Source organism: Salvia splendens, chromosome 4, assembly GCF_004379255.2.
Source record: "Salvia splendens isolate huo1 chromosome 4, SspV2, whole genome shotgun sequence".
NCBI classification, from domain to species: Eukaryota; Viridiplantae; Streptophyta; class Magnoliopsida; order Lamiales; family Lamiaceae; genus Salvia; species Salvia splendens.
The window spans coordinates 22,472,387-22,500,310 of record NC_056035.1 but is presented as its reverse complement, the minus strand read 5'-3'; the positions used below and the strand labels follow the sequence as shown (position 1 = coordinate 22,500,310).

General features: G+C 37.3%; 4 protein-coding genes and 1 long non-coding RNA gene across 9 annotated transcripts; all 5 read right to left on the bottom strand.

The window, feature by feature from the left end:
* Positions 1-499: 499 nt before the first annotated feature.
* Positions 500-2,971, bottom strand: LOC121800292. Its single transcript, XR_006050470.1, has 3 exons — positions 2,371-2,971; positions 1,386-2,292; positions 500-1,310 (listed from the first exon to the last, which is right to left on the bottom strand). It is a non-coding gene; the product is annotated as an uncharacterized LOC121800292 (long non-coding RNA).
* Positions 2,972-2,992: 21 nt separating this feature from the next.
* On the bottom strand, positions 2,993-4,566 carry LOC121800840. Its single transcript, XM_042200337.1, has 6 exons — positions 4,315-4,566; positions 3,882-4,187; positions 3,545-3,707; positions 3,244-3,465; positions 3,046-3,173; positions 2,993-3,013 (listed from the first exon to the last, which is right to left on the bottom strand). Exons 1-6 carry the CDS (start codon positions 4,564-4,566, stop codon positions 2,993-2,995), a joined length of 1,092 nt encoding a protein of 363 aa, XP_042056271.1.
* A 378-nt stretch (positions 4,567-4,944) lies between these two features.
* Positions 4,945-6,330, bottom strand: LOC121799155. Its single transcript, XM_042198502.1, has 3 exons — positions 5,901-6,330; positions 5,380-5,433; positions 4,945-5,311 (listed from the first exon to the last, which is right to left on the bottom strand). The coding sequence occupies exons 1-3, from the start codon at positions 6,180-6,182 to the stop codon at positions 5,078-5,080; spliced, it is 570 nt and encodes a 189-aa protein (XP_042054436.1). The 5' UTR covers positions 6,183-6,330; the 3' UTR covers positions 4,945-5,077.
* Positions 6,331-6,558: 228 nt separating this feature from the next.
* On the bottom strand, positions 6,559-10,936 carry LOC121799153 (sorting nexin 1-like). 5 transcript variants are annotated; one of them, XM_042198498.1, is made up of 12 exons: positions 10,674-10,936; positions 10,393-10,533; positions 9,666-9,801; positions 9,368-9,501; positions 8,460-8,534; positions 8,026-8,185; positions 7,672-7,805; positions 7,536-7,604; positions 7,241-7,320; positions 7,117-7,177; positions 6,795-7,032; positions 6,559-6,652 (listed from the first exon to the last, which is right to left on the bottom strand). In XM_042198498.1, the coding sequence occupies exons 1-11, from the start codon at positions 10,683-10,685 to the stop codon at positions 6,826-6,828; spliced, it is 1,209 nt and encodes a 402-aa protein (XP_042054432.1). In that variant the 5' UTR covers positions 10,686-10,936; the 3' UTR covers positions 6,559-6,652; positions 6,795-6,825. The 5 variants fall into 5 exon arrangements, with proteins under 5 accessions (XP_042054432.1, XP_042054431.1, XP_042054434.1 ...); XM_042198497.1 differs by having other exon boundaries at positions 6,559-6,633; XM_042198500.1 differs by having other exon boundaries at positions 6,631-7,032; positions 7,117-7,165.
* A 1,783-nt stretch (positions 10,937-12,719) lies between these two features.
* Positions 12,720-15,348, bottom strand: LOC121799156 (peptidyl-prolyl cis-trans isomerase CYP18-2). Its single transcript, XM_042198503.1, has 5 exons — positions 15,074-15,348; positions 14,858-14,919; positions 14,269-14,402; positions 13,580-13,664; positions 12,720-13,163 (listed from the first exon to the last, which is right to left on the bottom strand). Exons 1-5 carry the CDS (start codon positions 15,254-15,256, stop codon positions 13,118-13,120), a joined length of 510 nt encoding a protein of 169 aa, XP_042054437.1. The 5' UTR covers positions 15,257-15,348; the 3' UTR covers positions 12,720-13,117.
* Between the last annotated feature and the right edge of the window lie 12,576 nt (positions 15,349-27,924).

Below are 27,924 nucleotides of genomic sequence, written 5' to 3'. Positions count from 1 at the left end.
TTTTCACGTACGACGAGTGCTCAATTTTCTCGATATGACCTCCTGTCCTATCAGACTCGCAAACCACTAAGTTTTTCAACCTACCTTCCTTTATATTTCTTAAATCCGTGTCTAGTCAAAGTAAGACACATATTGGGTGATGGAGGGAGTATTTCATAATGGGAGGATAAATCCTTTATTCACGTTCTTATTACATGCTAGAAAGCTATAAATGGAAGTATTGCATAATAACAAAAAATCAATCTTCATCCCGAAAACATGCTCAATCTCTTGAATTGGTGGCTCAATCTCTTCTTCCGTAGTAGTTGTTATATAAGGCTCCGGATTTGGCAGCTCAATCTCTTCTTCCGTTGTAGCCTTATCACTCAAATCCACCAAGTTGGACAAACTATATCACATATGCAACTTAACACCAATAAAATCCTGCTATGAAGAGAAGAACAAGCATCAATATGATGATGCAGCTCCCAAATCCTGCACCATCTTTATACGCAGGGGCGGACCCATATATACTTAGGGTGGGGCTAAAGCCCTTAACAAAATGGTTTTTTAATCTTTTTTCTTTTATAAATATTTAAAATTTATCTAAATTTAAGGCAAATTAGTATATAAAAGCCCTTATAAATAAGCTAAAACACCCAAAAATATACTTTAAAATAAAATTTATAAATCATAGCCCTTATCGTTATTTATTTTTGCGTCCGCCCCTGTTTATACGGATCATCACTCCATGCTACGGCCTCGTAGTTTCTGTGCCTTTTCCTCAACTAATCTTGCTCGTCTTCGGCCAACTCGATATGCCTCTGAGTGTGTGGAAAAAATCTTTCGTGCGATTCTTCTCCGATCAAAAGGTCAGAGTGGCCGAAGCCATCGACCACCACCCTCTCATGCCTATAACGATGCAGCTTCATGTACTTATTAGGAAGAAAAGAAGTTTCTGGAGTCACGAGGATCACTATTTTGCCTGATATGTACAGCGTTGGCAGCACCATTCTCTCGGGGTGGATGAGGTACGTGTTGCCTCCGCTGCTATCCACTATGAAGCCGGCGTTGCAGATCTTTCTCAGGTGGGAGAATCCTGCCATCGGAAGCTTTGTCTGATTCTCCTTGCTCATCTAGTGATGTGTCGCGTGGCTGACGTTCTCGTGCCAGAATGTGTTGCCAAATATACCTGAGAAGACCTCACATGTGCATCTTTCCTGGCGCGGGATTAGGCGTGCTATGGATTTCAGGAGGCGATGTGTGATGCTCGTGGTTGATGTTTGTAAGAGATGCAGCGTCTTGTTCTTCCCCATTATCGTCATCGAGATCTGCACATTTTTATGTATTGTTGAAATGATCGGACTTTTTGTAGAGTGTGTAGTATGTTGAGAAAAGAGGCGTACCGGAATAAGGGGCAGCCACATTTTGATGGATGCGGACGTCGTTAGATTGAAGAACATTGAAGAGTTTGTACACGATAGAGAGGCAATGTGCTTGGCTGAAACATGGCCTCCCATTATAGAAATGTGGATGGCTAAGCCTCCCACGCAATGTGCAACGACGTGTACTTTTATGGATTCCCCATACAGCACGGAAAGACTGTATGTTGAGCTATGGCTAGGAAGAGTGATGGTTGAAAAATGGGCGTATGAATTTACCAGTTGGAATGTCTATTTTGCCGATATCTTCAATAGAGAAGTCGTTTGAGGCGTTCAAGGGGTGCAGCCTCGTTCGTAGTAGTACATCGTGCCCCTCCTGTAGAAAAGTTCTTACAAGATCATCTGGCTCAGTTGGTAGGGAAAAGCTTTCAGTTGAGTAGCCATTGAGTAGCAGGAGGGGATAATAGTGTTTCGTTGAGCATCGTGATTAATGGCTTCGCCATTGCTGGCAGCTGATTGTGAAGTCATCTTCTACCAATGTAATGATAATTGTAAAAAAAAAAGGGTCATAATCAGCTATTGAATGTGGATGTGTTCACCTGTCTTGATTTCATGAATCTTGCTACTAGGATAGGGTCTTTGAGTGAAATCTGAGGCGGTGAAGCTCTCGTGGCTTGTTCGCGGTGCTTGAAGTATGTAAGTCCTAATGAGGGATCGCGTTAAAAGAGACAAGAACTCAATCCTGCTTCTGCCCTCAAGTGTGCACATGCATTTCAGAAGCTCTAGCGCAAAAATGCGAAGCTTCCCTTTTAGATTCGTCGTCTTATCTCCCGTTTGTTCACTGAGTTTAACGTCCAACGTGGTCAACTCTCTCCATGCGTATAACGCTAGTAGGTAAGGGCTCATTACCTTTCTCCCTTCAAGAACATATCTGCACGGGACGCCTTTCTTTCATATCACTCTGTGAATAAAAAAAAATGAAGAAATGTGAAGATGAAATCAATCAAACCTTGAACCAGATGAAGATGCAAGGAGGAGATGATAATGCATATACTGTGTATAAGGTTTGTTGTGCACAATTCAACTTCTCCATGAACGATATGCATCTTCTCCATTTCTACACTCTTGCATATGATGTGGCCGCCTACTTCGCCTTGCAGAAGGGAACGAACTTCCCAGCTCGTGCACGTTTGAACCTCAACTTCAGATAAGTTGTGCATGGCATTCCTCCAACATCGTTTCTTTTGCCACAACTTCTGAGTCGTCACGGCTCTTAAATTTTGAGTTGAGCCCTCGTTCCCCAAAATATCGAATATTATACTTCTTTGCCCTCCTATTCTGGATTATCGGCTGCAGCAGCAATAGTGAGACACGGATTGATCCCAACTGAGCAAGGTATGATGGAGGCGTCACACACATACAGTCCATCGTGCACTCCTTTTAAAGACGAGCCATCAAAAACTTGACCATCCGGATTGCATACGCCAGATGAGGCGTCGGATGCTGCAATACAACCTCCCAACAGATGGACGGATGTGCTCCTGTATCGCGACATGAACAAAGCTCCTCCAAGCTTCTTTGCAAGTTTTTGGAAAGCTTCCAGAGGGCAAAATTTGATCTTGTTCGCAACTTTATCGAAAGTGAGCTGTCCACTGCTGTCATCATATCCCATTACATTTAGAACCATATCTTGGTCGCGCTTCAAGCCTACGGCTCGCTTTAAAACATCTATCACGACGTGTAAGAAACAGTTGCTCGATTGCCATTTGTAAGTTGTGATTCCTTTGAATATGCAGCGGGAATCACAGCGCTCTGCAGAAAAAACATAAATTAACCGAAGCATTATGCTGCACAAGAAATCTGCTTAAGCAAATCAGTATACCTGAATGGTGAACCCCAACGATGAAGAAATGGACGGTCCTGGTCTCTCTTGAAACGGTAGACCACAAAACTGTGTTTCGTTTAGTCCATACGTGTTTAAAGGGGCTGAGCTTCCAGCCAAGTAGGCCACATTGCTCCCATTGCAGCTCAATCCCGAGCCAAGCTTCTCTGACGTTGACAATCCTCTCAAACGCGACTGGAAACGTATTTTTGCTGTACCAAGCTGCAACAATGAACGACCTAATCTATACTCCATTTTTTTAAGCAAAAATGAAACTATTATCCTCTTTGAATGAGCATACCTGAAAGTATAACTATGTCAGACGCCACATAGTCAAATTCGTTGAGAAATACAAGCCATCGTCGTTTGCTTCTAGCTTCGAAGCCTCCTTTATCTCTATAGATATTATCGTCGTTTCTCACCACATAATGAACCTCACTTTCTGTTCTTTTTATGCATCCTGCCTGTGAAAATAGTTTTAGAGCAAATGAGGAGAGATATCGTATAATTTGTTGAAAAAAAACTTGATACGATGAGAAACACACTTCAATGGCTGACACCAAGTAAGTTTTATCAGTAGAGTTTTTAGCGTTGTAAGGACATCCAGCGAGACAGTTCCCGCATGCTAGACAACTTACTGGTTGCTGGAACTTTCTAGAATCCTCCACGTCGAAGTTTATGCTCAGTTTTATTTGCTCGTGGATGCTCTTATCGTACTCATTGTCGACCACTTGTTGCATGATGTTGGAATTCTGGAACACCGTTGGAACACTCTGTACATTTAGCATCTCCGATACTAAGGCCTCGTACTTTTCCCAGGGCTCGGGCCATCTAGGATCACGTCGTGCGCGAACTGTTGTAGGTAGTATAATTCCTGCATTCACAAGTGAGCCTCCACCTAAGCCACAGGCCGTCGCTGCAAGAGAATCGTCTTGTATATGTACCTATAGCCGAAGCCAGCATTGATCAGAATTTGTTATATTAAGAAGTTATACAGTTTTGCTGATCCAAAAATGCAATGTATCAGAAAGAATGTCTGAGAAAATCCGCGATGTTTTGGATGCAACGAACCTGAAACAGCGCATCTTTAGGGCCGATGTTGATTCCCATGTTCTTGTTTTCCAGCCTAAGAGTGGACAAAATCTTGAAACTGTCTGATGGAAAATCCTTAGCTTCCCATTTACGCCCTTTCTCGAACAAACACACCTTAAAGCCTGCCATGGACAGCCTACAAGCAGCAACGGAACCTCCATATCCGGAGCCAACAACGACAGCATCATAACCATCACCGCCACAGAAATCATATGTATGTAGTTTCTCCATTACTCAAGACAAATTTTTTATTGCAAGTTTACACACTGTGCACGTATATATATATGGCAATGTGCGTGCGCGTGAGTGTTTACGTATTATTAATGAATTCTAGTGACTTAGATACGGACAAAGGCGACTTTAGTCAGCTGAGAAATAGTGAATTTTATTCTACATTAGAATTTGATAGATGACAAAATTACTTAGCTGCCAGTCATAGGTATATGCTCCAGGAAAATGATTCCTTATTTAACAGATTAAATCAGTAACTATAGATTATTGAAACTTTGATTGTATTTGCAAGAGTTGTGAAAATCCAACTTCCAAGATCATTTTTACCAATTGGATAAAGATTTTATTGAACAATACAGCATATATCAGAACACATTCTGACTAAAACTATTTAAAATTTATAGACAATGTTAGTATGTAGTAGAATTGAACACACAGAAGTTTAACCATAGAGTTGCATAATGCTGGATATATGTAAGAACAAAATTTGACAACTGGTTTTGTAAATGAGTTAGAGTCTTGCTATATCAACACACTTCTTCAAGGCCTCCAACATGCTTCTCATGATCCGTGGCTCTCCAGGAGGCGGTTGATCTTTCTTTGGCCCGTTTCGTATGGCTCTGAAGACTGGAGCAGAGCTTTCAGTTCCGGGAAATACCAAACAATCTATGTACACAAGGACCTCCGTCTCCGCATCTCCAATAGTAATGAAGCCAAGCCTAGCTCCGCCTGGGATTTTGTCAACCTACCAAAATTGAGTAACTATTAATGTGAATCTCCTCAACACGAAGTTCACAACTATCGGTCACCAACCTTGAGTGGCAAGGGCAGCGGTAAATTAGCGCCTTGGCATAGACTGTTTCCCCACTGTTAAAAACATTGGAGATTCTGATGAGTGATTTGGACAAGGGAATGGAAACAGAAATGCATTTTTCTGCAGCAGTCCATCAAATATAATCCGAAATCCTTGTTCAATCATGATTGCATTTGTTTTATGCTTTGCTTCCGAAAATTCATCGATACTAAACTAGGAATACAAACAAGCTAATCAAACAACAAGAACAATCATCAGACAAGAGCAATTCTTGTCTCAATTCCACATTTTTATTAACTTATTGTATACTACAAAAGTGTTTGTCGATGAATACTATGATCTCTCTTAATTTACAACGTTTGTTGGTCTGGTTAAAATTTGTCATTCAACCCGGCACCTCAATACTAATACCAACTACTAAGTACAAATAACCGATACTTCTCAAACCTATTGTTTTTTCGCCATGCATGAAAACAAGATTATGCATCGAAGTAAAAGGGAATTTTGGGACGTGCATTACCTGAAACAACAATGTCTCGAATCTAGCCACATCGGTGTCGGGGGGAAGTTTCATAGTCCCGAGAGAAACTCCCTCGTCATCGTCTAGGGGTGAAATGGCATCTGCTGGTGAGGCCTTGGACACTGCAGCTAGATTATGTTTCCTTGAAAAGTCGGCTAGATTAAGAAACTGAACGATGCTAGTAGAGGCGATGAATGTGGAAGGCTTCGGCTTCACAAGGAGAGACGCTGAAGATTTGAGATGGGATGCATGAGCTATGTTAACAATGTGTCTGATTGCCATGGCTTCTTTGTTTACTAGCTGCTGTTTGTAGTGAGTGTGTAATGTGTGTGTGTGTGTGTGTTGTTCATGTTTTTATGTGGTGCTGAAAGTGGCCAAGGAGATATGATATCTGGATAGGAATTTCACATATGGGGTCAGCATGTATCTGGGTTTGAAATGAATTGGTCAAGTTTCTTTTGTTAATCATCTCTCTTTAAAAAATAATTTCAGAATTTAGTTTTATTTTGATAATAATTGGTACAAACAAATAGTAGTAAAATGATCATCTTTTTAATCCCCGTCTAACTTGTTTTGTCTGCGGACATTTTCCATCTTTAATTGGGGTAATGTATTTCAAGAAAATGAGTGTAGTATGAAATAGGAATAATGCAATAAATTTATAACACGCATGTCCTCTTTATTCGTCATCGAGAAATCCTCATTCCAGTCTTGGGAGAAACGTGAGTGGTAGCTGTAAAAAGACAGATCATCTAGTAATGGAAATTACATAAAATTCAGTTAAAAATCTTAACATGATTAGAGATTATAACCAAGAAGAGAAGTGCGACTAAACAATAGGGTCGAGACGAAAATGGCTATGGGTCTGTACAGTAACAACCGGGAATGACTCACCCATGCATCCTCCTCAGAATTCTTTATTTCACTACGAGGAGCAAGCTTCGAGCTTTGGAAGAAGACTGCGCCAAGCACTGGCAATACTGTTAGCCAGCTGTGCCTGACCTAGGGCAAATTCATGGAAAGCCACACCTAAATCTACCGTCTTTTGTTCTTGGAATCGAACGATTTCTTCATTCATTAGCTTCACAATTTTCTCGAACCTTCTCCAGGCTTCTGCACCCTCAGCTTTTAGCTGCAACAGAAACCAATATTATCAAACAGACAACGAATTACCCAACAGGTTGCATGAAAAGAATATCATGACATCAGCAACTACCTCTTCGTATTCATGCTCCGCATCATACAGTTTGTCTGAACGGGTTAACCTGAGTTTGTTCCTGGATAATCACAAGATCCATAAAAGAAATGTAAAGAGTTAATTAGGAGTTAAGGGACCATACATATCTATTTCTTTAAACTTAATTGCTTCGGCCAGTTCACAATGCTGCCTGAATGCAATTGCTCTTTCTGCTATTGTTGCCTGTCCCAAAATCAACATAAAGTACAATCAATTCTTTAAGAAAAAGTAGGGAATTGTCTACACAGAACTTTCAGGCTCCATAACAACAAATTTTATCCTCAAATATATTGTTGAATTTTTTGCGTGCTAACGAATACATACTTAGAGATTTCAAATACTTAGAAGACGAAGGCCGGTGTTAAGTGTATTGCTGCAAATTGAAAGCATGGACTTACCTTAATAGACTGCACTGAACGCACATAATCTTTCAAAGGTTCTTCAAAATTCATCAAGAGGTTCTGAGCCTAAAATCAGAAAATGAGAAGTTAAACAATATTTCATTTTAAGAACAATTACTATTACAAATCATACCTCTTTCTGCAGAAGAACTGACAAAATCTCTGATTTCGCACCCAGCTCAGAAAAAGCCTTGCCGAGAGCATTTCCTTCACATTCACCTAGTAGCTTCACTGCCTTACCAAAGTCTGATAAAGATTGTCCTAACTCTGTAGTAAAAAAGGGATTTACAATCATATGGAGAGATAAGTTTGGGAAGAAAAGGGAAAGAGAGAAGACAAAGGCAGGTGGAATAGGCATTAAAAAAATAAGTTATGCTAGAGAATTAGTCATTTCTAAAAAGTAGCCACCTAGGATTGAAAAAGAAAAAGAAGAATCCATAATATCCATAAAGTGAAAACAGAATAACAGCTTTTGATATTTGCATACCCCTGTGTCTCTTCACAAGACGGTAAGCATGCTTCTGCGCTTCAGCTAGGTGATCTTCGAGCTGAAAAACATAATTCTTAAGCTTCTCATATTCAGGGCTTGATTCTTCAACCGGTTTCTCTTTTCCGAGAACAACATCACTCACTTTGGACTGTACATCCTGCCAGTATGAAAAGACTGCTGTTGTCATGTATGAAATGCTTCACCCATTGCCCAATAGACATGATATCCAACAGGCAGTTAGTAAGATCATCTAAGAAAACTACATAATGAATAATAGCTCAGTGTAGTTAGTTTACTCCTTCAGTCGCAACGAGAACATAATGTAACAATATCTGGTGCAGGCAATATGAAATAATAAAACTCAAACTAGCATTCTTTATAGGCTAGTAGCTCTAATTGATATAATTACTAATCCAACATAAATGTGATACCTTGAAAATCTGCATCAAATCTGCTGGCTTTTTCTTGAAAATGCCAGTTTCCTGGGATCTTGCTCTTTCCATTGTCTAGAGATCACAGAAAAAATAATTCTTAAAACTGCAATGAGAGGATATCAATAAGTAAAAACTAGGAAACATAGTCAATTCCGAACTCTTTCCTGCTTAACATCATTTAAATTAGCAGAAAATAGATACTCTAAAACTATCCCCTTATTTTTTAATATGTGAAGTATTGTCAAATTGCTTCCACAAGTATACATAATACATGGGTCTTCGAATCCAATTACTATGGCAAAATATTGGAAGAAGTTAAGATGAATTTGAAAATGAATGTGATACCGATCGTATGTGGATGATACATACGAGTGGAAAGCAGAACGTGTCACATACTTCACGGAGCGTCATGTCGATCAAGTTGGAGCTATGTCTTAAGGATTTTCATTAAGTAATGAGATCATGGGTGGTATTCGTCCATCCTTATAGCAATATTTTATGTTTCTTTTTTATTCAAGTATGATATTAGATTTAATTTCCATGTCTAGTTAACTAAGGATTCTTGTTTGTTTCAAAAGTCTTTTTGGTTTAGGAGTCTAGTTTCAACTCTTACAATTCTCCAGTAGGTTAAAAGCGATAAATGTTTTGGTTAATGTTGTAATGGTAAGACTGTAGCCTTTCTGTTTACAACATATGTCAAAGTTCTTGTTATTTCTTTCATATTATTAATATTACATTCTTTATGAAACATGTCAAACACTTGGAGAGCATAGTTGTTGCCCAGGAAATCTGTCGAGCAGTTGGAGGATTTTTCGTTCAGCTCTTCTCACGGAATTCTATGTAATGCATGATTTTCTGTCTACAGGAAGCAACCATAAATTCAAATGCTCAATTAATATAATTACCTGCTCATCAACTGTCAAAAAGATTCTTAAATCCTCACTATGTTGAAGCTCCTGATGCGAAGCTACACGGTTTACAAACACATCCAAAGCTTTACGCCTCATCTCAATGAACTCAGCACTGAATCTGAACTTCTCTGTGTGCCAAAAGACAATGTTATGCTCATCAATAGTTCACATTTTGTGAAGATGTATAAAGTCCACAAATCAACTTCATGATATGTGACGTAGTTCGAAGAAAAGACGGTAAATATCTACATTTGCTGATAAGGAAAGGAAAATCACATCTTCGGCTTATTACCTACAGTGCTCTTCTCGGGAACAGGAGGGATAAAGACACCCTTGTACTTTTCAAAAAGGCGATCTCTTAGCCAAACAAAATCACTGTACCTTCGGATAACAATTTTTTCAGGGCCATCATATTCAGGGAAGTTGGTCTGTGGACAAAAGTTGAAGTTTATTATCACATTAATCCAGGTTAGAATCGTGAGTTATAAATTGTTACAATAACATCAAAGCTAGATAAAAGGCAAAAAGGCCACTATAAACTTCATCAGAGGTGCAAGGTACTGGAAGTTTTTCATTAAAAATGTGAAGATAGCATGGAAGAATTCAAAACACCCACAGTGTAGAACTCTCGTCTCTTCTAACATCTTTCCACCAAACTGAATTAACACTATTAGTAAGCGCAACTTGATGAATTAGAAGACAAATATGACACAAGTCATCATATTGTGCCAATGTCAAGCGAACCACCGATATAATGCATCTAGTAGGGTCTCGTTCAGCCTATCTTTGCATACACAGTCTATAAGCACCACACAGTGTTATTGAGAAGGCTGGCCTTCTCACTCAGCCTACGTTTGCACCCCCACTAAACGCTAACTATCGGGATATATAAACCTTTCTACTTCCAACCACACGCTAGGTCAACTGATTACCATGGCCGCATACAAATGGAAACCCCAAATAAGCTAATTTCTAAAATGTTGATTATGCACACATGTACAGAATCAATTAAGTATTACCTTCGTGATAACTTTGTAAGAGATGTAAGCCTGAACTCCATTGCCCATCTTAGCTGGATCGAGCACGGATACGGTGATATACTGCGACTGTGACGGTGGGGATCGAGGGCTTTGCACCAGCGGCCCCGATCCAGTTTCCTGCTGCGCGCATTAATCTCAATTTCACCAAAATTGCAAATCGAAAGGGAGAGATGAACTAATTATCATAGCATAATTCGACAATTCACAGATTTGCGAGATCGATTAAGAGAGAGGATGGTGCAGGGGCGTTTCGGAGTTACCGTGTTTATCATCTTCGTGTTCAGGTAGAAGGTTAAACTACGCGGCGTGAGAGAAGGTTATTGTCGGCGACGACTGAAAAAGGTTGTGGAGATCGGGTGCGCCTCGAGCGTGGTGACTGCTGCGCTAAGTTACGCTACGAGGGGTGCGTTTGGGAGAAATTTCAATATTATGTGATTGCATTTGCATACTTTTCGGATTTACACTTCAATCTTCAGCTAAATATTCACTAGAATGGAGTACTATACTAATCACATCACATGCCTGTTGATATTATTGATATGGTGTCTTATTTATGACTATTTCACAAGTGTCATATACCCACTTTGAAGTAGATGTGCAATACAAACATATTTTTAATTCTCTTTTTTTAGATGTTTTTTTTTATGCCCTCCAAGGAGTGGAGACTATTTTCGGACTTTCCACCCAAATATTAAATATGATATTTTTTTCGTGTTTGGATACTTTAAGTGATATTTCAAATTTATAACATAAATTAACCCAAAATAAATAAATCAATCAAATAATTTCCATCTCCTTTTTATGCAAAAATAATTCAAAATATTTTTTGACTTCTTATGTATGAATAAACAGTGCATAAAGTATCGTTTTGATGAAAATTGAATATTCTCACTTGGTCAATTTTAATTTGTAAAGTAAATCATCTTTTCAACTTATTTTAATTTTACATAGTAAGAAATAAGGTAGGAGGAAAAAGAAGAAATGAAAGAGAGAGAAATAAAATGGAAGAAAAATAAAGACGTCTTATACAATTAACAAAGACAGAGAAAGGTGATCCGACAAAAAATTTATTTATTTAGTTTATACTCCCCTCGTCCCATACTAGCTGCACTTTTCATTTATGAACCTTTACAAACTATTTATATTATTTTTATTTTAAGTAAAAATTAGGATTTAGTTAAGATATTAGAATTAGTTAAGTGTTCTATTATTATACTTGAAATGTTAATTTTATTATACTAATTACTTATGTTTAATTTTACACTGTTAAGATGAAAAGCGTGAATAGCATGGGACGGAGTGAATATAAATTTTCTAATATAAATTTGAAATGTCATTTTAAATATTTAAATATGTAAAAATATCACATTTAGTAATTGGAATAAAAGTCCAAGAAAATATTATATTTAACCCTTTGGTGGAAAGTCCAAAAATATAATCCATGCCATAAGGGGATATTTTAGGTAGAAAATTTGTCTCAAGTACCAAACGATGGTATGCAATATCAAGTACTATTAAAAAGGTTATAGAAATTTCCCTTGGAACTATCAATGTTCAGAATTGAAACATAACTAGTACTTTACTCTTTATACTCCCTCCGTTCCACGGTAGTTAAGTTATTTTATTTTCTGCACTCATTTTAGAAAAATGATAATAAATAATTAAATAAAGAATGAATAATATAAGAAAAAAATAATATAGAGAAGAGTCTTATCTAAATTATTCGCTCTCTTATTTTGCTCTTTTTCTACTCTAATTACTCCATCCGTCCCAGCTAAGATGGCACGTTCCTTTTTTTCACGTGTTTTAGAAAAATAATAATATATAGTTAAAGTGAAGAGAAAATAAAGTAAAAAGATAATAATATAGAAGATAGTGTCTTCTACAATATTCTCTAATTACTTTATTTTTTCTCTATTTTAACTATTTATCATCATTTTTTCAAAACAAAGTGCGAAAAAAATATGTCATCGTAACTGGGACAGATGGAATATTTATTATCACTTTTCTAAAATGAGTGCAATAAATGGAACGACTCAACTACCGTAGAGCAGAGAGAGTACTCCTTTTATAATATTAGTAACAAAATGAAGTGCATTTTTCAAATAATAAATTTGAAAGTCACTTAAAAGTGAAATCCAGATTCCACTCCACTATTTTAGTTTTGGTTTATTATGCTCCGTCAGTCTCTTTATCCGATATTTTGAGGCTTTTGCATTTTTTTTATATGTATTTGGTAAATTTCAATAGTTAGGCAAAGCTCATAAAATGAAAAGTGCAGCCTAAATACTGCTAGCAAAGCATGATGAATTAACCAATTATACCATAATTATATCTTATTCACAGTCTACACAACAAATGTAGGTATGATAAGGGAATTAACCATGCATGACAAGGAAGGAAATTATCAGCTAATGCGTATTGCTGATCCCACCTCAAAGCATACAGTAAATGAGTAAATGTTTGTTCTATCAGAAAATTCTCAGTAGGCGCATCAGCAGCTGCACGATGCGGATTTCTCTTGTTATAATAGACAGACAGTGTTTCTCAATGTGTCACCGAGTATTACAACAATCAGAATGGCCAATATGGGAAACTCAAGGCTCGAAAGTAAAGTACCAAGTGAAACTTATCTGGACATCAACAGTTAACTAGTCATGTAAAACTTCAGTAGCACATCATCTCTGATTCAGCAAAGAGCTATTCATTCCTTAACATTCGCGCGAAGTATCTTTACATCATGAATAGGCCTGCATGCAGATGGTGAAAAATAAAAGGTTAAATAATAAGCGGTGAATGCCTTGTGAATTGTAACAACGCTATCATGAAGAAACTAAATGGTTTGCGCAAAATCTAGCCCATTAAATGGAGATAGAACTATAACATCGCTATGATGCAGAAACTGAATGGATTATGCAAAATCTAGTCCATTGAATGGAGATACAGCAACATTTGGGGAAAGGGACATCCCTAACATCTATATAGAGATGAGACTACAGCTTCATTGTTATATGAATGAATAAGATAATTTTCTGGTCGGTTGTAAAATGTCTTATTCTACTTGTCAGGCCAAAGCCAGCCTACTGAAATTTCATTCATGTATGCTACCGTTTCACTCAATATAGTTTAATACACAGAATAAAGAATAACAACTCAATGAGTATACCGATCTGTGTTATCAGTCTGAACGCTGCCAAGCCTCTTGATTATTTCCATTCCCCTGCATACTCTACCAAATATCGTATGCTTTCCTATAGAGACAAATTTGTGAAACACGTGTCAAAACATGCAATAAACCATGCCGAAGTTTTGAAGTAATTGATAATTGCAGCCAAATCAAGATGGTGCAGATCAAAACACCTAAGCAGAAACAGCAGACGAATAACAATAGAATGCCAAATTTTATCTCTTTATCACTCTGCTCCAAGGGCGGAGCCACTTGAGGAGTATAGGGAGGGGGGGGGATGCACACACCCCCTCAACATAATTTATTTATATAATTTTGTTCTCCAATTTCCTTCATATATGCCCCACCTCAAACTCTTAAAATTTCTTTATAAGTATATTTTTTCCCCTTCTGAATCTGCTCCTTGTATATCATTATAATACAAATTCAACTCTAAACTGAAAATATAAAAATCATCAACCTACAATAAATGGATCCAGATAATCTCATTTGAGTGCATAGCCTAGTTTCAGATATCACCAGTTCAACATGCTGGTTCCAAACAAGAAGCATCAAAATTCAAAATATCACATGTCAATTCCCGAATTTAATGGCAACAAGGTTGGAAAAGATATGCTGTTAGTATATAATTTTCTTCATATTCAAACTTTCAAGACTAAAATGATTACCATCCAGAGAAGGAGCAGGAGCCAAAGTTATAAAAAACTGGCTTCCATTAGTATTTGGACCAGCATTTGCCATGGATAAGATACCAGCACCTGTATGCTTCAACTCCCTGTGTATCTCGTCGTCAAAGTGCTTGCTGTAGAAGTAAAACACACTGAAGTATTAAACCAAAACTTTCTGAAAAACTCATCCAAAACTGGGCAGGTAGATGGATGTATGTAACAGGTTACCTATTCGTGCTCAAAAACGAATATTTTTGGACAAATTCAGGTGTAAGTGAATACAAACCATAAGATAAATCCCGATCCAAAATCGAGAAATCCTATCATATAACATCTTCATTGAACATAAAAAATGACTAGCTAGATAAAATCAACATAAAGAAACAAGACGAAACCAATGAAAAACCTAACCGATCCAAAATCCAATTCAAAGAATGAGTATGCTCCAATCAGCATCCACACTATATACCTTAAAACACATATACGTCAAATTTATAGTGGAAATGAAAATCAAATCCCTAAGAATTATGCACAAGCAATTAGCAAAGAGAGGTAAAATCAGATGTGAGAGAGAGGTGGAAGCACAAACCCATAAATGGACTCGCCACCCCTTCCAGTTCCGGTAGGATCACCTCCTTGCACAATGAAATCCTTCAATTACACCACAAAATACAAATTAAAATTTGAATTCGAATACGGAAAAGCACAAATCCGACTCCGAAACAATTAAATAGAAAAATAATCACGGAATCGACAAGGCCTATACTAGCGCGAGAGAGAATATGAATGTGGAGAGACGACGAACCTTAATGATTCTGTGGAATTTGACGTTGTTGTAGTAGCCTTTGCGAGCGAGCTTTATGAAATTCTCGCAGGTCCTAGGCGCATGGTGGTAGTACATCTCAACAGTGAAGGGACCCATCGACGTCTCCAGAGTTACCTCCGGCGGTCCGCCGTCGGCAGTCGCCACCGCCTCTTTCCGCGCCATTGAGACTGAGACTCTGTGTGTTGAAAAAGGTCTATGACTCGATTCGGCCGTTTTATCGATAATTATGGATTGGGACTCGGGTAGGGTTTTACTCTAGTGTTGTGGTTGTATTTCTTGGGTTATAAAGGTATTAGAATCATGAATTTTAGTTAAATTTTGATATTTTTTTAGAATTTAAAAATGTTTAGAATATGAATATTATGTTATTTTTCAATCTAAATAAAATATTTTTAGTGAAAATTTATTTTATGTGGCCACCGTTAAATATTTGGGAGTTGTTTAGTTTCAACTAGATAAGGTTTGGTAACCATGTGAAACTAGGTGTTTGGTTGTCAAATTGTAGTTTTGCGAGTCTGTGTTTTATAACTGAGGCCCGGACTGTTTTACCCAATTTCGAATCTACCTCAACACCCTCTATTTGAGTTATTTGGTCTCGATTTGTGTGTCCGATTATACAATTAATTCCCTTTTGCTCCTTGCACATATTCAATTTCGAGATTCTAAAGCATTCTCTTCCGCATTTTATACCCAATTTCAGCTCAGGCGAGGAAAACCCTAGTGCAGAAGCTTGCCAAGATCTACAATTCATGGTCTAAATATTCAGCGGTGCAAGGACGAAGCCAATAGTGTTGCCGAGAACAGTGGCCCACTTGGCTAGGCATAATCGACGGTAAGCTTTTATACGTACCATTTCTAATAAGCTACTCACCCTCATAACGATTGATAGATTGCTAAACGAGAATGAATTCAAATATTTTTCAACCACATTCGTTTTTATGATGTGGGGATTAGTTAGGGGTCGGTGTAATAACAAACTCAAAACACTCCTTCAATATAGAGAATAGAACAACATCTATGGAGCTGACCGGGTTTCATTCGAGTACACCTAAAAGGCTCATTACCATAGCTTTGAATATTGCTATGATTCATGTATCATTTTCCATTTTTCTATGTTTTCATGTGGACGAATTGGCTGATTATTTTTTAATCAAATGAAGTATTGAGGTGTGGGGGTGATAAAGAACTCAAAGATACTCCTCCAAGTTGTTTAGTTTGTCTTGCGATCTAATTTCAGTATGCAGAGTCTTTGGTCATTGAATAGATAAACATTGAAGTTTGTATAGTTAAGATCTGATATGGTAGACATGCTTCTCTGATTGTGTTGTTGAGATCTGCTCTTAACTGATGCCACTTGTTCGTGTTAATGATTGATCCTATAAATTTTTATGAGTATATAATATTAGCATGATCCTTATGAACGTTCTGTAAATGCTAAATTCCGATGTGACGATTGAATAACATTCTCAATCTTAATCAAAGTAATAAAGTCTGCAGTCTCAAAATAACTTTGGGATCTTTGGGGGATTAGTTAGGCGTTGGGGTAGGTCCCAATTTATTTCTTGATCTATTATGATGTTGTGTTATTATCATGAGGATGTATTTGAAGCTGGTTGGAACACTGCGTAGCCTCCGTCACACCGTTTTACCCCACTCTCTTAGAAGTAGTTATTTTGTTGAAGACTTCCAGAACGACACAATAATGTAGATAGTGGCAGTTTGAAGAGCTACATATTCAGTTCCAATGTGTTTCTAACAATGAATTTTATTTCATTTTTACTGTGCAGAAAATATCATGCATCGATTGTATATGTTTATCATTCATGGCACCTCTGTTGTCTACCTCTACATCCATTACCTTATGTTAGAAGACATAATGAATTTTTTCTATATGCAAACTACCATAATCTTGTATTTTTATTTGAGGCACGATAGTCGGTAGACTTATGCGTAGACGTCATAGGCGACACTTGATTAAGCAGTACTCTCTTATAGATCGGATTCCATCACAAGTCCAGCATGTGAACAGACTTGTTTTTGTTAGCGACATCGACTTCTTAGTCAATTGTCCTAGCGGTAAGGAGCTTAGACATTATTGCATGAGGTGCCGAGTTCGAGCCTTCTTGACATCAGTTGTAATTTCCTCCTATCTATACTATAGGAGTTTATTTGTAATTTCCTCCCTTATATAGGAATTAATTTTTTTTTAAAACCTGTGTATGGATAGGAATACCTTCAGGAGATCGTGTCTTCTTCTAAAGGAAGGGGGGTTTGCGAAATAGTAGGTATGTATTTGTTGAGGAGCAGGTTGCCATGTTTCTAGGGATACTTGCACATCACAAAATAAATCGTATAATAGGTTTCAACTTCAAGCGGTCAGGTAAAACTATGTCACACTGTGCATCTAGCTTTAAGAACTGTTATAAGACTACACAGAATTCTCTTACCTAAACCGGAACCCGTCACGGACAATAATGACGACACAAGGTGGAAACATTTTAAGGCACTTTCTTCATTTTAAGAATAATTTGTTTATGCGTCCAGGTTAGACTTATTGATTTCTTTCCTACGAAAACACTGGTCTCCTGTCTAATGATGATGCGTATGGGTATTTTGGAGCTTTAGACGGGACGTATATCGACGTTCTTGTTAGTAACGTTGATAAGCCTTGTTATCACAATCAAAAAGGTCAAATTACAACCAATACCCTTGCAGCTTGTGACCGCAAAATGAGGTTTTTTTATTTTTTACTTGGTTGGGATAGATCATTCAGTGATGCTAAGGTGCTTCGAGATGCAGTGGACAAGGAAGATGGTTTAATGGTGCCAAAAGGTTTTTATACATATAAATTCCTATAAACCATGTATATAGGTTATGCTTTGTAATAATATTATGTTGTTGTACACTGATGAGAATATGGTTATACGTCTTGATTTAGGAAATTACTTTCTATGTGACAATTGATATGCAAACGCGGAAGGTTTTATGATAATATATTGAGTTTGCATTTGATTACATCCTTATATTTGTGTGTGCGTGCGCGCGCGCGCATTTTATATAAGGGTAGTTGTAGTATTTACTCAACAATTCAAAATAAATTAGCTACGAATGTGAATCTTATCTCCATTTTATTAAAGAAAGTGCCCAGACTGGACGCTAAAGTACCACATTTATTCTGAGAAATAAATAATTAAGATCTTCTTCATAAATATTTGATGCAAAACCAAATCCAACTTGCATCTTCTGATTTAAAATTTAAGTCTCCAATATGAACAATAGCCTCACCTTTAGCATATATACATTCCCTTCGACCAACAACCCACACACCTCTCTTTGTATACATAATTTACGGATCAGACCATTCGGGATCTACTAATTACCAAGACCTCTTTGATTACACCGCAAGTCGGAGATAGTCAATCTCCAAAGAACACATACCAATTAAAATCAAAGATAAGAAACAAGATACAAGATGTCTATTACAAGCTAGAGCTATAGCACTAGTTAGATCCTCCGGCGGCTCTGACTCTAAGCCAAGCACCACTTGTAGTTATCCTGCTCACTAAGTTACTAAATAAGACGGTGTCAAGAAGATATAGTATTTGGCTCAGGTTGCACACGCAACTTCACAGAGCCAAAGATCTCATCTATTTTTACTAACAAGTCACAATAGAATACCGTGAGACCAATTGAACCCCAAAACCCTAAGGATCCATCAATTGCTACTTCGTACCAGCCGACTGCAACACGAAGCCGACAAATCACCTCGCAAACACAGCCAGAGACTTAAGAAGTCACGGGTCTCTTAGATCTCAACGAATCGCCCGAAGATCTTTCTCCTTAGAACATATCGGAACTCAACCATTTGATCTCGAACAAAACAAACCGATCAACACAGCATTGACGAATCCTCACTCATAACTCACCAAAAGAGGTGAAGGAATGGCAGGAGAACATCATCGGCGAAGATTAGAGAAGAGAGAAAGAGAGAGAATTTTAGAGAGAATGTAGAGAGAAATATCAGAGAGAGAGAGAGAGAGTTTATAGTGTTTGAATGAATGGATGAGTGAATAAGTCATAAGACTTATCACTCAGTGAAGAAGCACTAACTTCAGATCTAATAGCCATAGCTCACGATCCTCATGGAGTTGCTACGCGGTAGCTATCTGGCATCCATAGGTAAGTAACGGGCCACAAACTTGTGGGCCATCAAAAATGATACGGGCCACTTAATTGATTCAGCCCATTGAATTAAATCCCAGGCCCATCACAAAATAGGTCCATTAGTCTCACACATAATATCAACCAAAATATCATGGCACATAACCTCCCCTAACAAAGCTCTCTCTTGTATAGTTTAAGGCGGAGTCACACTTGATTTACTCCTGCTGGGCACCATGGTCAAGCTTAAACTCGCCAACAAGTGGGATGACACGGTATTTCTGAGCTATTTCATCATAGAGGTCGGATCATTAATCCAGTGCGAGCTAGGCTATGCCTTTGATTGGGTTGCTCTATGACCAGCTACACTTTCTGGAGAAATGCTACAAGACCTTTAAAGAGGTACTGCCAATGGAAGGCACATACTGTAACCCACTAACGAATATGCTCATAGTTGGGGAAAATGTTTGGACCGAGAAACTTGTTGTATGCATTCTTCTCATTTTACCATTGACTTATTAAAATAGCTTAAATTTACTCAATGTTATTCTATAGCGCAATCATTGGTCAGAGCATACTTTCATTATGGAGATCTCGCGTACAATGAGTTTGAGGAGTTGTTTGCATATGACGTTGTCAAAGTTGAGCGTGAAAAACTGTTATTGTGCTCTCTAATTCAACAGAATCATGCAACAATGATTTTCTCTTCCACATTAATACTTTCCACGGTCATGTCCATGAAGTTGCTACTCACTCCGAACCAAGTGACCATGTTCGACACAAACTTATGTTCAAAGAGGGCTATCCATTGGATTTAGTGTCAACCAACAACAAGGGCCAACCTACTAGTTATGGGTCCAGATGGGAAACTAAACAAAAAACTAGAGAAGAAACCCGTTGTTGGCCCAAGCTTCCTTTGGGGAGCCTCCAAGGCTCCTCCCTCTCTACTCCATATCTTAATTATTCCATCATTTTTGGAGATTGAAGCAAGGAAAAAGGAGCATGAAGACTTCAAGATTCAACCTTGGGTTTTGTTTATTTATTTCATGTCTCGTACTTTAATTATTGTTTTAGTTCATTTATCTATGAATTACTAAACAATAGAATTTTGAGGATTAATAATAATTAATTTTATGTAGTTCTTTTTATGTTTAATGTTCAGAACTCATTGCACTTGATTTTTCTTGAGCTTTTGTTAGACTAATTGGTCGTTACCTTGATTATTATCAATCTCTGATCAGTGATAGCTTTGATTGATTTATCTTGTGTGTTCATACAAGAATTGTGACATGAGTATTGATGCATGATTGAGAGAAATCGTTGTAAAACTTGAGTCGAATGAACGTAGAACTAATTAGAATAACTAAAGAGATAGTGAAATCTTTATCTTTGAAATTCCACCATTTACCTGATTCTATCTTATTAGCTTTTATTTTTTTACTTTATTTATTTATGTCTAGTTTTATAAATTTCAAACCCAAAACTTTATTTCTCTAGATAGTATATGACGCCTAGTATATGATAGTTAGTTGCAATTCTATTTCATGTGTTCGATATCCAGTACTAACATTTATCTATACTATTTCTGCCTTGTGTACTTGCAAGTAGTTGTAGTGCTAAAAATAGTGCATCACGTGACTCGTATCATATTTTTGTGCATCAGACAGCTCCAACAAGTTCTCAAGGTGACGAAAGATTTCCTGTCTAGCTTTGCCTGATGTCCATATCATATCCAATGCATGAGGATAATGTATTTAGACGAGAATTGGTCACAACATATAGCTTACCTAGAAGTTTCAGCAGGCCATCATCCTCATCACTTCCCGTGCGCTTATGGCTACATTTTTTTTGGTAGAGGATTTTCCTTTTCGGGAAGTACTTCTTTCTCCAGGCTCGGCTGCTACTATCGAGTGGAATGGTTCATCAGCTAGTATGTCCTTGAAAAACACATGGTAATCATCGTACACCTCTTCATCACCAGTTTATTCTTCTTGCACTAAGTTCTTGTTAGCCTCAGACACACCCTCAGAACCTCTATCGAATCCATGTCCTTCATATATATGTATTTCCAATCATTCCAATATGGCTAGGACTTCCACCGCATGCACCTCGCATTCTTATCTTGCTATTTTGAAGTTTGAGTGAGCTAGTATTAATAACAATATGGTATAGTTAGAGCCATAAGTAGATTGCATCGAAAAATTAGATTAACAAATATATATATAGAGGATGTCCTTACTCTACCGTTCTAATCCCACTATCATCATCATTATAAATTTTGAAATCTCCATGTCCCTTAAAACCAACACCGCTCCTCTCGAGGATCTGAGCAAGTGAGTAGTAGTTCCCTCTTTTATGCCATTATCTTAGAAATGATGTGTCGGCTAACCTTTAGATCAATGTTGGGGAAGTATGTCTTCAACCAATGCTCGAGCTTCTTCTGATAGCTTGACCGGAATCAATTACCAGATTTCCATCCTTGAGCCACCAACTCCTTTATTGCACCAATAAGAGCGACATCTTCACGGTCTGACCAACATCGTCTTGCTCTGTCACACATGTGGTAGCTGGTTCTTCGATATTAGTTACTTCCTGCTATAGGGGAATAAATATACTACATCCGTCCTATAAAATATGAACAATAGATATGACACGGGAAGTAAGACAAAATTGCTAAAGTAAGAGAGATGAGGAGAATGATAGTTAAAGTAGTGTTAGTGGATAGCGAGACTCACATTTTAGTAGTGTTTAATTTTGGTATAAGTTGTAAATAAGTTGATATATTTGGATAATAAATTGGGATACTTTCCAAAAATTGAATGCACATATTTTTGTGGGACTGGCGAAAATGGAAAGTGCACATATTTTTATGGGACGAGGGGAGTATATAACTTCTTCGAGTTAATTTTTTGACCGGGTTGTCACAAACATTAGTGGGGAAGGATGAGGTGAGCGGGGACGGAACACCACACTGACCTTGAGTACCTTGGCTTGAATTAGCTGAAGGTGAAAATTGTCAATGGTCAGCCATAGTTTCTAGAAAATTAAATGACAAGTAATTTATGAAATGGAATCGGTAAAATACTCCATATAAAACAACAGTTGTAACATAGACTTGTTCGCATAATACCAATTGTTTCTATGCATTGGGTGACAAGTAACTAACATACAACCATAGAAGGCCAACAGACAATAACAAGGACTGAGAATTCAAGGCCAACCGGTGAAGATGTTGGGGTTTGTATACTAAAAGTAGCTTTGAGCGTACATGTCCTTGTACAGTTACTCATGCATGTATACGAGAAACTCAACAATATCCACTTTGAACCTTTATCAAGAGAATAAATACATTAATATAATAGTTTATTAAATAACATTGATGCATTAAATAAATGAGTCTAAGACTTTTTGCATTGTACCAAGATAGGTTTTGGCTACCTATTAGAAAAGTTGTAATGTTTGTGTGGTAACTCTTTTCTCTCTAGGAAATGCTAACAACACTTGTGTGGTATAGCACTGAACGGATCCGACAAGAGAGAGTATTCTTTATTGCAATCTATTGAAAGGTACGATCTCAGGAGTTTAGTATTACTTAATCTCTGTAGTTAATATTAGTCCCTCCGTCCCACAAGAATATGCACTCTTTCCTTTTTAGTCCGTCCCACAAGAATATGCACTTTCCTTTGTTGTAAATTATTTTCACTCTAACGAGGTGGGACCCATTATCCGCTAACAATACTTTAATAACTTTTATCTCTACCTCTCTCTTATTTTCCCAATTTCGCATTAAAACCCGTGTCAAACCCAAAGTGCATATTCTTTGGGGACGGATGGTGTAATATTGTTCATTTGATAATCACTACAAAAAAAGCGCTAGATAGTGACGGAAATTAGTGACGGCGGCTGCTAGCTTAACAACAGTGACGAAAAAATGACTGGAAAACCTCAGTCACTAATGACAAAATATTTCGTCAATAAAGCGAAGCAGTCGCCTATGTTTTCCATCATTGGGTGGATTAATAGCTTTAGTGATGGACAAATCCGTCACTAATATTTTTTATCGACAAGTTTTATAATAACGGATCTGTCGAAACTTGCTATGTCACTAACCTGTTAAGTGAAGAAATTTCACTGATTAATGACGGATAATTCAGTCACTAAATAGCGAGTTTTTTTGTAGTGAATATGTCGTTTTGACTCATCAATATGCGAGAATTTTTCGCAACTCAAAACATAATATCTTGGATGGTATTAATCGAATGACGTGAAATATATTAAGAATATTATTATATTGAATTCGCATGGCAAGGTAGTATGATTTTATCCCAAGAGGTGTTTGGAAAAAGATTTTATTAGTTGGAATTTATTCCATGAGTAATAAATAAAGTTCCAAACTATAAAAGATCTTTGGAAAAAATATTAATTTAATTCAAGTCCTATAGCAGACAAAAGAATTAAAATAATGGATAAAGAAATCTTAAAATGTGGGAAATATTATAGATCAAAATGAAACCCAAGTCTTTGTAATTTGGAAATTGGATGGGAGATCAATATTATTTTCGATAGTGGTACAGAATAATATTCCATTGAATATATATTAAGTCATGAGTTAATTGATTTAACTAGTAAATATTCAACGGGCTAGCCCAATCCAATTCTTCCATGGATCCCTAACGTAGCCCATAAAATGTTTTATAATTAGTGTCAGCGCCCACCATAGAGAAAAAAAGAGAATTGTTTCTTTGATCTCTCATAATACTAGATCTTGACCTAATTCTTAAGTTCTTCACATTCCATTGTGATGTCTTCATAGAATCCATCTAGATCTATCAAGGTTATCTAAGATTTTTCCACGCATATGGATAATCACGACCATGGGAATAGGTTAGAAGATTCGTGGTCAACAAAAAATTCTAGACGTGGAGAAGGTGCAAGCCACGTCAATTCTTTGAAGAATCAAAAGGTACATGTTGACTATCACTTTTAAATATTTGCATAGATCTATATGTTTATTACACAAAAATGGAATTAATCACATAATCAACTAAATAGATCCGTAAGGGTCCATTTGTTTCCGGGCACTTCCGCCGCGCTAGCCCCAACAGAATAAACAAAGCATTTCAGACGATTACTTCTGGAGCACTAGAACTAGTAGCACATGTGATTTGTTTTAAAATAGCACACTTTAGTCACAGAGAAGTTATTCGTCCATTGGCATCTCAAATCAAAGTGTCATTGGCAGCGGCAGTGCTAACAATTCTCCAAAAGTTATTCGTCCATTGGCATCTCAAATCAAAGTGTCATTGGCAGCGGCAATGCTAGCAACCCTCCAGAATTTGTAAATCATGGGCGAGTTCTATCACGTTGGCGCTCTGTTCATATAACAAAAAGTAAAGTTGATATTTATTAATAAAAATATTGTTTTTGTGATATGTTTTAGCTACTCTCTAATAAATTAGTCTTGTGGATTAGGTGTTTGCACGGAAATAGATTAGGAACTTATATGTGCAGAAGAAGTATGAGTAGGAGAGGGAGATGATGATGAAGGAGATGTGACAGCAAGTAGTGATTACACGAGGGATATTAGCGGTTGGCACTGATGAGATGAAGGCATAATCCTTGACTGAGACAATGGATTAGAAGCCACTTTGTCATCACCTTCATGTACAGAATCATCAACATAGTTAACAACTTTGGAATTAGCAAATTCCTTAGAAAAATCTCTATAACTTGGATTACCCCTGACCCTTCCAAAACCTTGAGGAAAGCCACCAAGGAAAAACACCTATCAATAATTTGATTGGTTCAACCACAATGAAAGCACAACAATTTTCCTCAACCAAAATTTGAAGAGGTTGCATTCACAGTATAAGGCTGATCACTTGAAGAAGATGAATAGGTGAAGCCAGATTACCATCAATAGTGCGTTGCCTTTCTTCCTGAACCACTAAGGAGAACACCTTTGATAAAGGAGGTAGATGTGTCATGGATAAAATAGTGGATCTAACTTGAGAATATGAGGAATTCAAACCAATTAAAAACTGCATTGACACTCTTGCTTCTTATGTGTGTGCCACTTTATAGCAGTATCGCATCTGCAAGCATTACATATACACCACGAGATTGGTTGTGAGTGTTTAAACTCATCACAAAGGATCTGGAGATTAGTGAAGTAGGTGCTGATATCGAGTGACCTTGCACTAGAGACATGATCTGTTGCTTGAGTTGATAAGATCTAGCGAAATCACATTATGAGAAACAATCTCTGAGATCTGTCCAGATATCATGCGCATTATCAAGGTACATAACACTCCGAGCAAATTTGTGGAGAAATTGAATTTTCTGAAGCCACGAAACCACCATATTGTTACATCGAATCCAAGTAGAAAACAATAGATCATCGTCAAGCGGTCTCAACAATGCTCCATCTACAAACGACAGCTTATTTTTGGCGACTAAGGAAGTATTAACAGATCTGCTTCGATTTATGTAATTGGAGGCAACAGCTGAGGAACGAGTTGAAGACTCAGATTATCACTAGAATGAATATAATATGGACTGGGTATGATCATCAACCGGAACGATTTGTTCTTCCTGCCGATTACCATAGCGATTCTTTGTAGAAACCAACAAAGAAAACAACAAGCCAAACGAAATAGCGTGGCGGAAATAAAAATTTCTCTATTAATATAAACTATAGAAAATGAATATCACACAACATACCACACATACTCAAGGGAGAAAACAGAGAACTCTTTATTGATTTATTTTGTGTCAAAATCAGTTGTATATTGCTGATACGCTCGCATTTTGTACTATTTAAGACCATTATTTGGTCCATTTTGAGTGTCGAAGTTGCATTACATGTCCATTAATTACATATTTTTATCTATTTTGGTATTTTAACGTGTTTTATAGAGAAATGTGCAAACTAGAGCCTAAAAGATAGCAAAAAGTCGAAGATGGATATCTGGAGTATTCGAGCCGCTGCAACATAGCCAGCGACCGCTGGCCGCCAACAACTGCTGAACAGGTAGCGGTTTGCTTCGAAAAGTTGAGCTGAAAATAGGAACACGCCTAACGACCGCTCCCGAGGATCCAGTAGCTACGGGATGATTGCCAGCGACCGCTGAAACAAGTGCAGCAACCGCTGATCAAGAGACAGAAGCTATGAACAGTCTGCAGCTACAGCTGAACAAAGTGCAGCGACTCGCTGGGAAAATGCGGCGCATAGAACTGACCTATTTTCTTTCCAAGATTTACCATACTGTGCTTAATGTTTGTCATATTTAGGGATTCGAAATTGAATGCTATAAATACCCCATAAAGCTTCATCAAAGAGATCATTTTGCTTCATAATTTTCCAGAGATAATATTTGAGAGTTCTTCCATTGTTCATCAACATTGAAGGCGTTTGAAAAATGATTCAAGAGAAGATCAAGGCTACAAGATTCAACCTTTGGGTTCTATCATCATAGTTCTTATGTTTTCTTTGTTTTCCCTACAAACTATGTTCTTAGATTATTCTACCATGTGTAACTAAATTCATAGAATTCTAGGGATGTGTTAGTAACGACTTTGGTTATACCAATCCTTTTTATTTATCGTTTTGTTCAGTACGTTGCTTCTATTCTAAGTGTTGGATAATTGTTTCACGTTTGAGTGACACATTTTGTGATGATTTATTGGTTTGCAACATAATTGTGAGAGGAGGTTTGCGAGTTAAAAGAACTTAGTTGATGTTACAATTAGCTTCCCTTAAAACGGCACTGTTAATTGAGAGCGAGAACATTAGGAGTTACAAATCCAGGGACCTATGCCCCTAGTGTCTGTGATCTACTTTGTGCCGCATGGACAATATTTTTGTGACTCGTTCTAGTGAAGTATGAACCGTGGCTAGGGTGTTGTAGTTGGAATTTGTAAAACCATAACTGTGAAAGCACATCCCTGGAATTCTCTTTCTCATCTGATTAATCTCTGTGTTTTATTCTGCAATTGTTATTTGCTCTTGTTTTTACAACTTTTATTTTCCAAAAATCCAAAACATTTTGTTTTTCCAAATAGTAGAAGACGCTTAGTAGAAGGTAGTCAGTCTGTGATAGTTTTCCATATGTTCGATATCTGGTACTGACTATTAGTTATACTATTTCTGCCTTGTACACTTGCACGTAGTTGTAGTGCTAATAAAAAGTGCATCAACTGCATAGCCTTCTCTATTTATATCAACTGAGAATCTCTACTTAAGCTAGTAATCGGGATCACACTTATTTGCCAGCTAGCTAATAACCAACTCAACAAACTTCCAACTGTCACCAACGGCTCCTTTTCAGCTCATTCCAACGGTCATCTTCTACTTTCTCTCTTAGCTTCACTTCTACCTTAGTAGCTGATTTCAACCATTTTAACATGAAACTTGTTGTTCTCTTAATATTTTCTGGGCCCAGACAATAACATACATACACAATTTGACTAACAAAACATTTTCCATTCTCTGCTTCTAGTGACTTTACCCTTACATTATATATATGATTCCACATTGAAACATTCTGTACCCATTTCCCATGCTATAATTGTCATTTAATTCTCCTTGCTATTATGTGTATTCAAAATTAAAACTTGTTTGAATAGTGATATGCATTACAAAATCAAGTTCAAGTATAAACCATGCT

Excerpts from the sequence above, each read along its gene's own strand:
- LOC121800840 (XM_042200337.1), bottom strand. The coding sequence starts at position 4,566 with ATGGAGAAACTACATACATATGATTTCTGTGGCGGTGATGGTTATGAT. Across the intron at positions 3,466-3,544 it reads TGACATAGTTATACTTTCAG|CTTGGTACAGCAAAAATACG; the intron begins GTATGCTCATTC and ends TCATTGTTGCAG. Across the intron at positions 3,174-3,243 it reads CGTTGGGGTTCACCATTCAG|AGCGCTGTGATTCCCGCTGC; the intron begins GTATACTGATTT and ends TTTTTTCTGCAG.
- LOC121799155 (XM_042198502.1), bottom strand. The coding sequence starts at position 6,182 with ATGGCAATCAGACACATTGTTAACATAGCTCATGCATCCCATCTCAAA. Across the intron at positions 5,434-5,900 it reads TCGAGACATTGTTGTTTCAG|TGGGGAAACAGTCTATGCCA; the intron begins GTAATGCACGTC and ends TGTTTTTAACAG. Across the intron at positions 5,312-5,379 it reads CGCTGCCCTTGCCACTCAAG|GTTGACAAAATCCCAGGCGG; the intron begins GTTGGTGACCGA and ends CAATTTTGGTAG.
- LOC121799153 (XM_042198498.1), bottom strand. Across the intron at positions 8,186-8,459 it reads ATTTGATGCAGATTTTCAAG|GATGTACAGTCCAAAGTGAG; the intron begins GTATCACATTTA and ends TCATACTGGCAG. Across the intron at positions 7,178-7,240 it reads AAGTTTAAAGAAATAGATAT|GAACAAACTCAGGTTAACCC; the intron begins GTATGGTCCCTT and ends GTGATTATCCAG.
- LOC121799156 (XM_042198503.1), bottom strand. The coding sequence starts at position 15,256 with ATGGCGCGGAAAGAGGCGGTGGCGACTGCCGACGGCGGACCGCCGGAG. Across the intron at positions 14,403-14,857 it reads GGTGGCGAGTCCATTTATGG|CAAGCACTTTGACGACGAGA; the intron begins GTTTGTGCTTCC and ends TTACTTCTACAG. Across the intron at positions 13,665-14,268 it reads TCCTGCTCCTTCTCTGGATG|GAAAGCATACGATATTTGGT; the intron begins GTAATCATTTTA and ends TTGTCTCTATAG.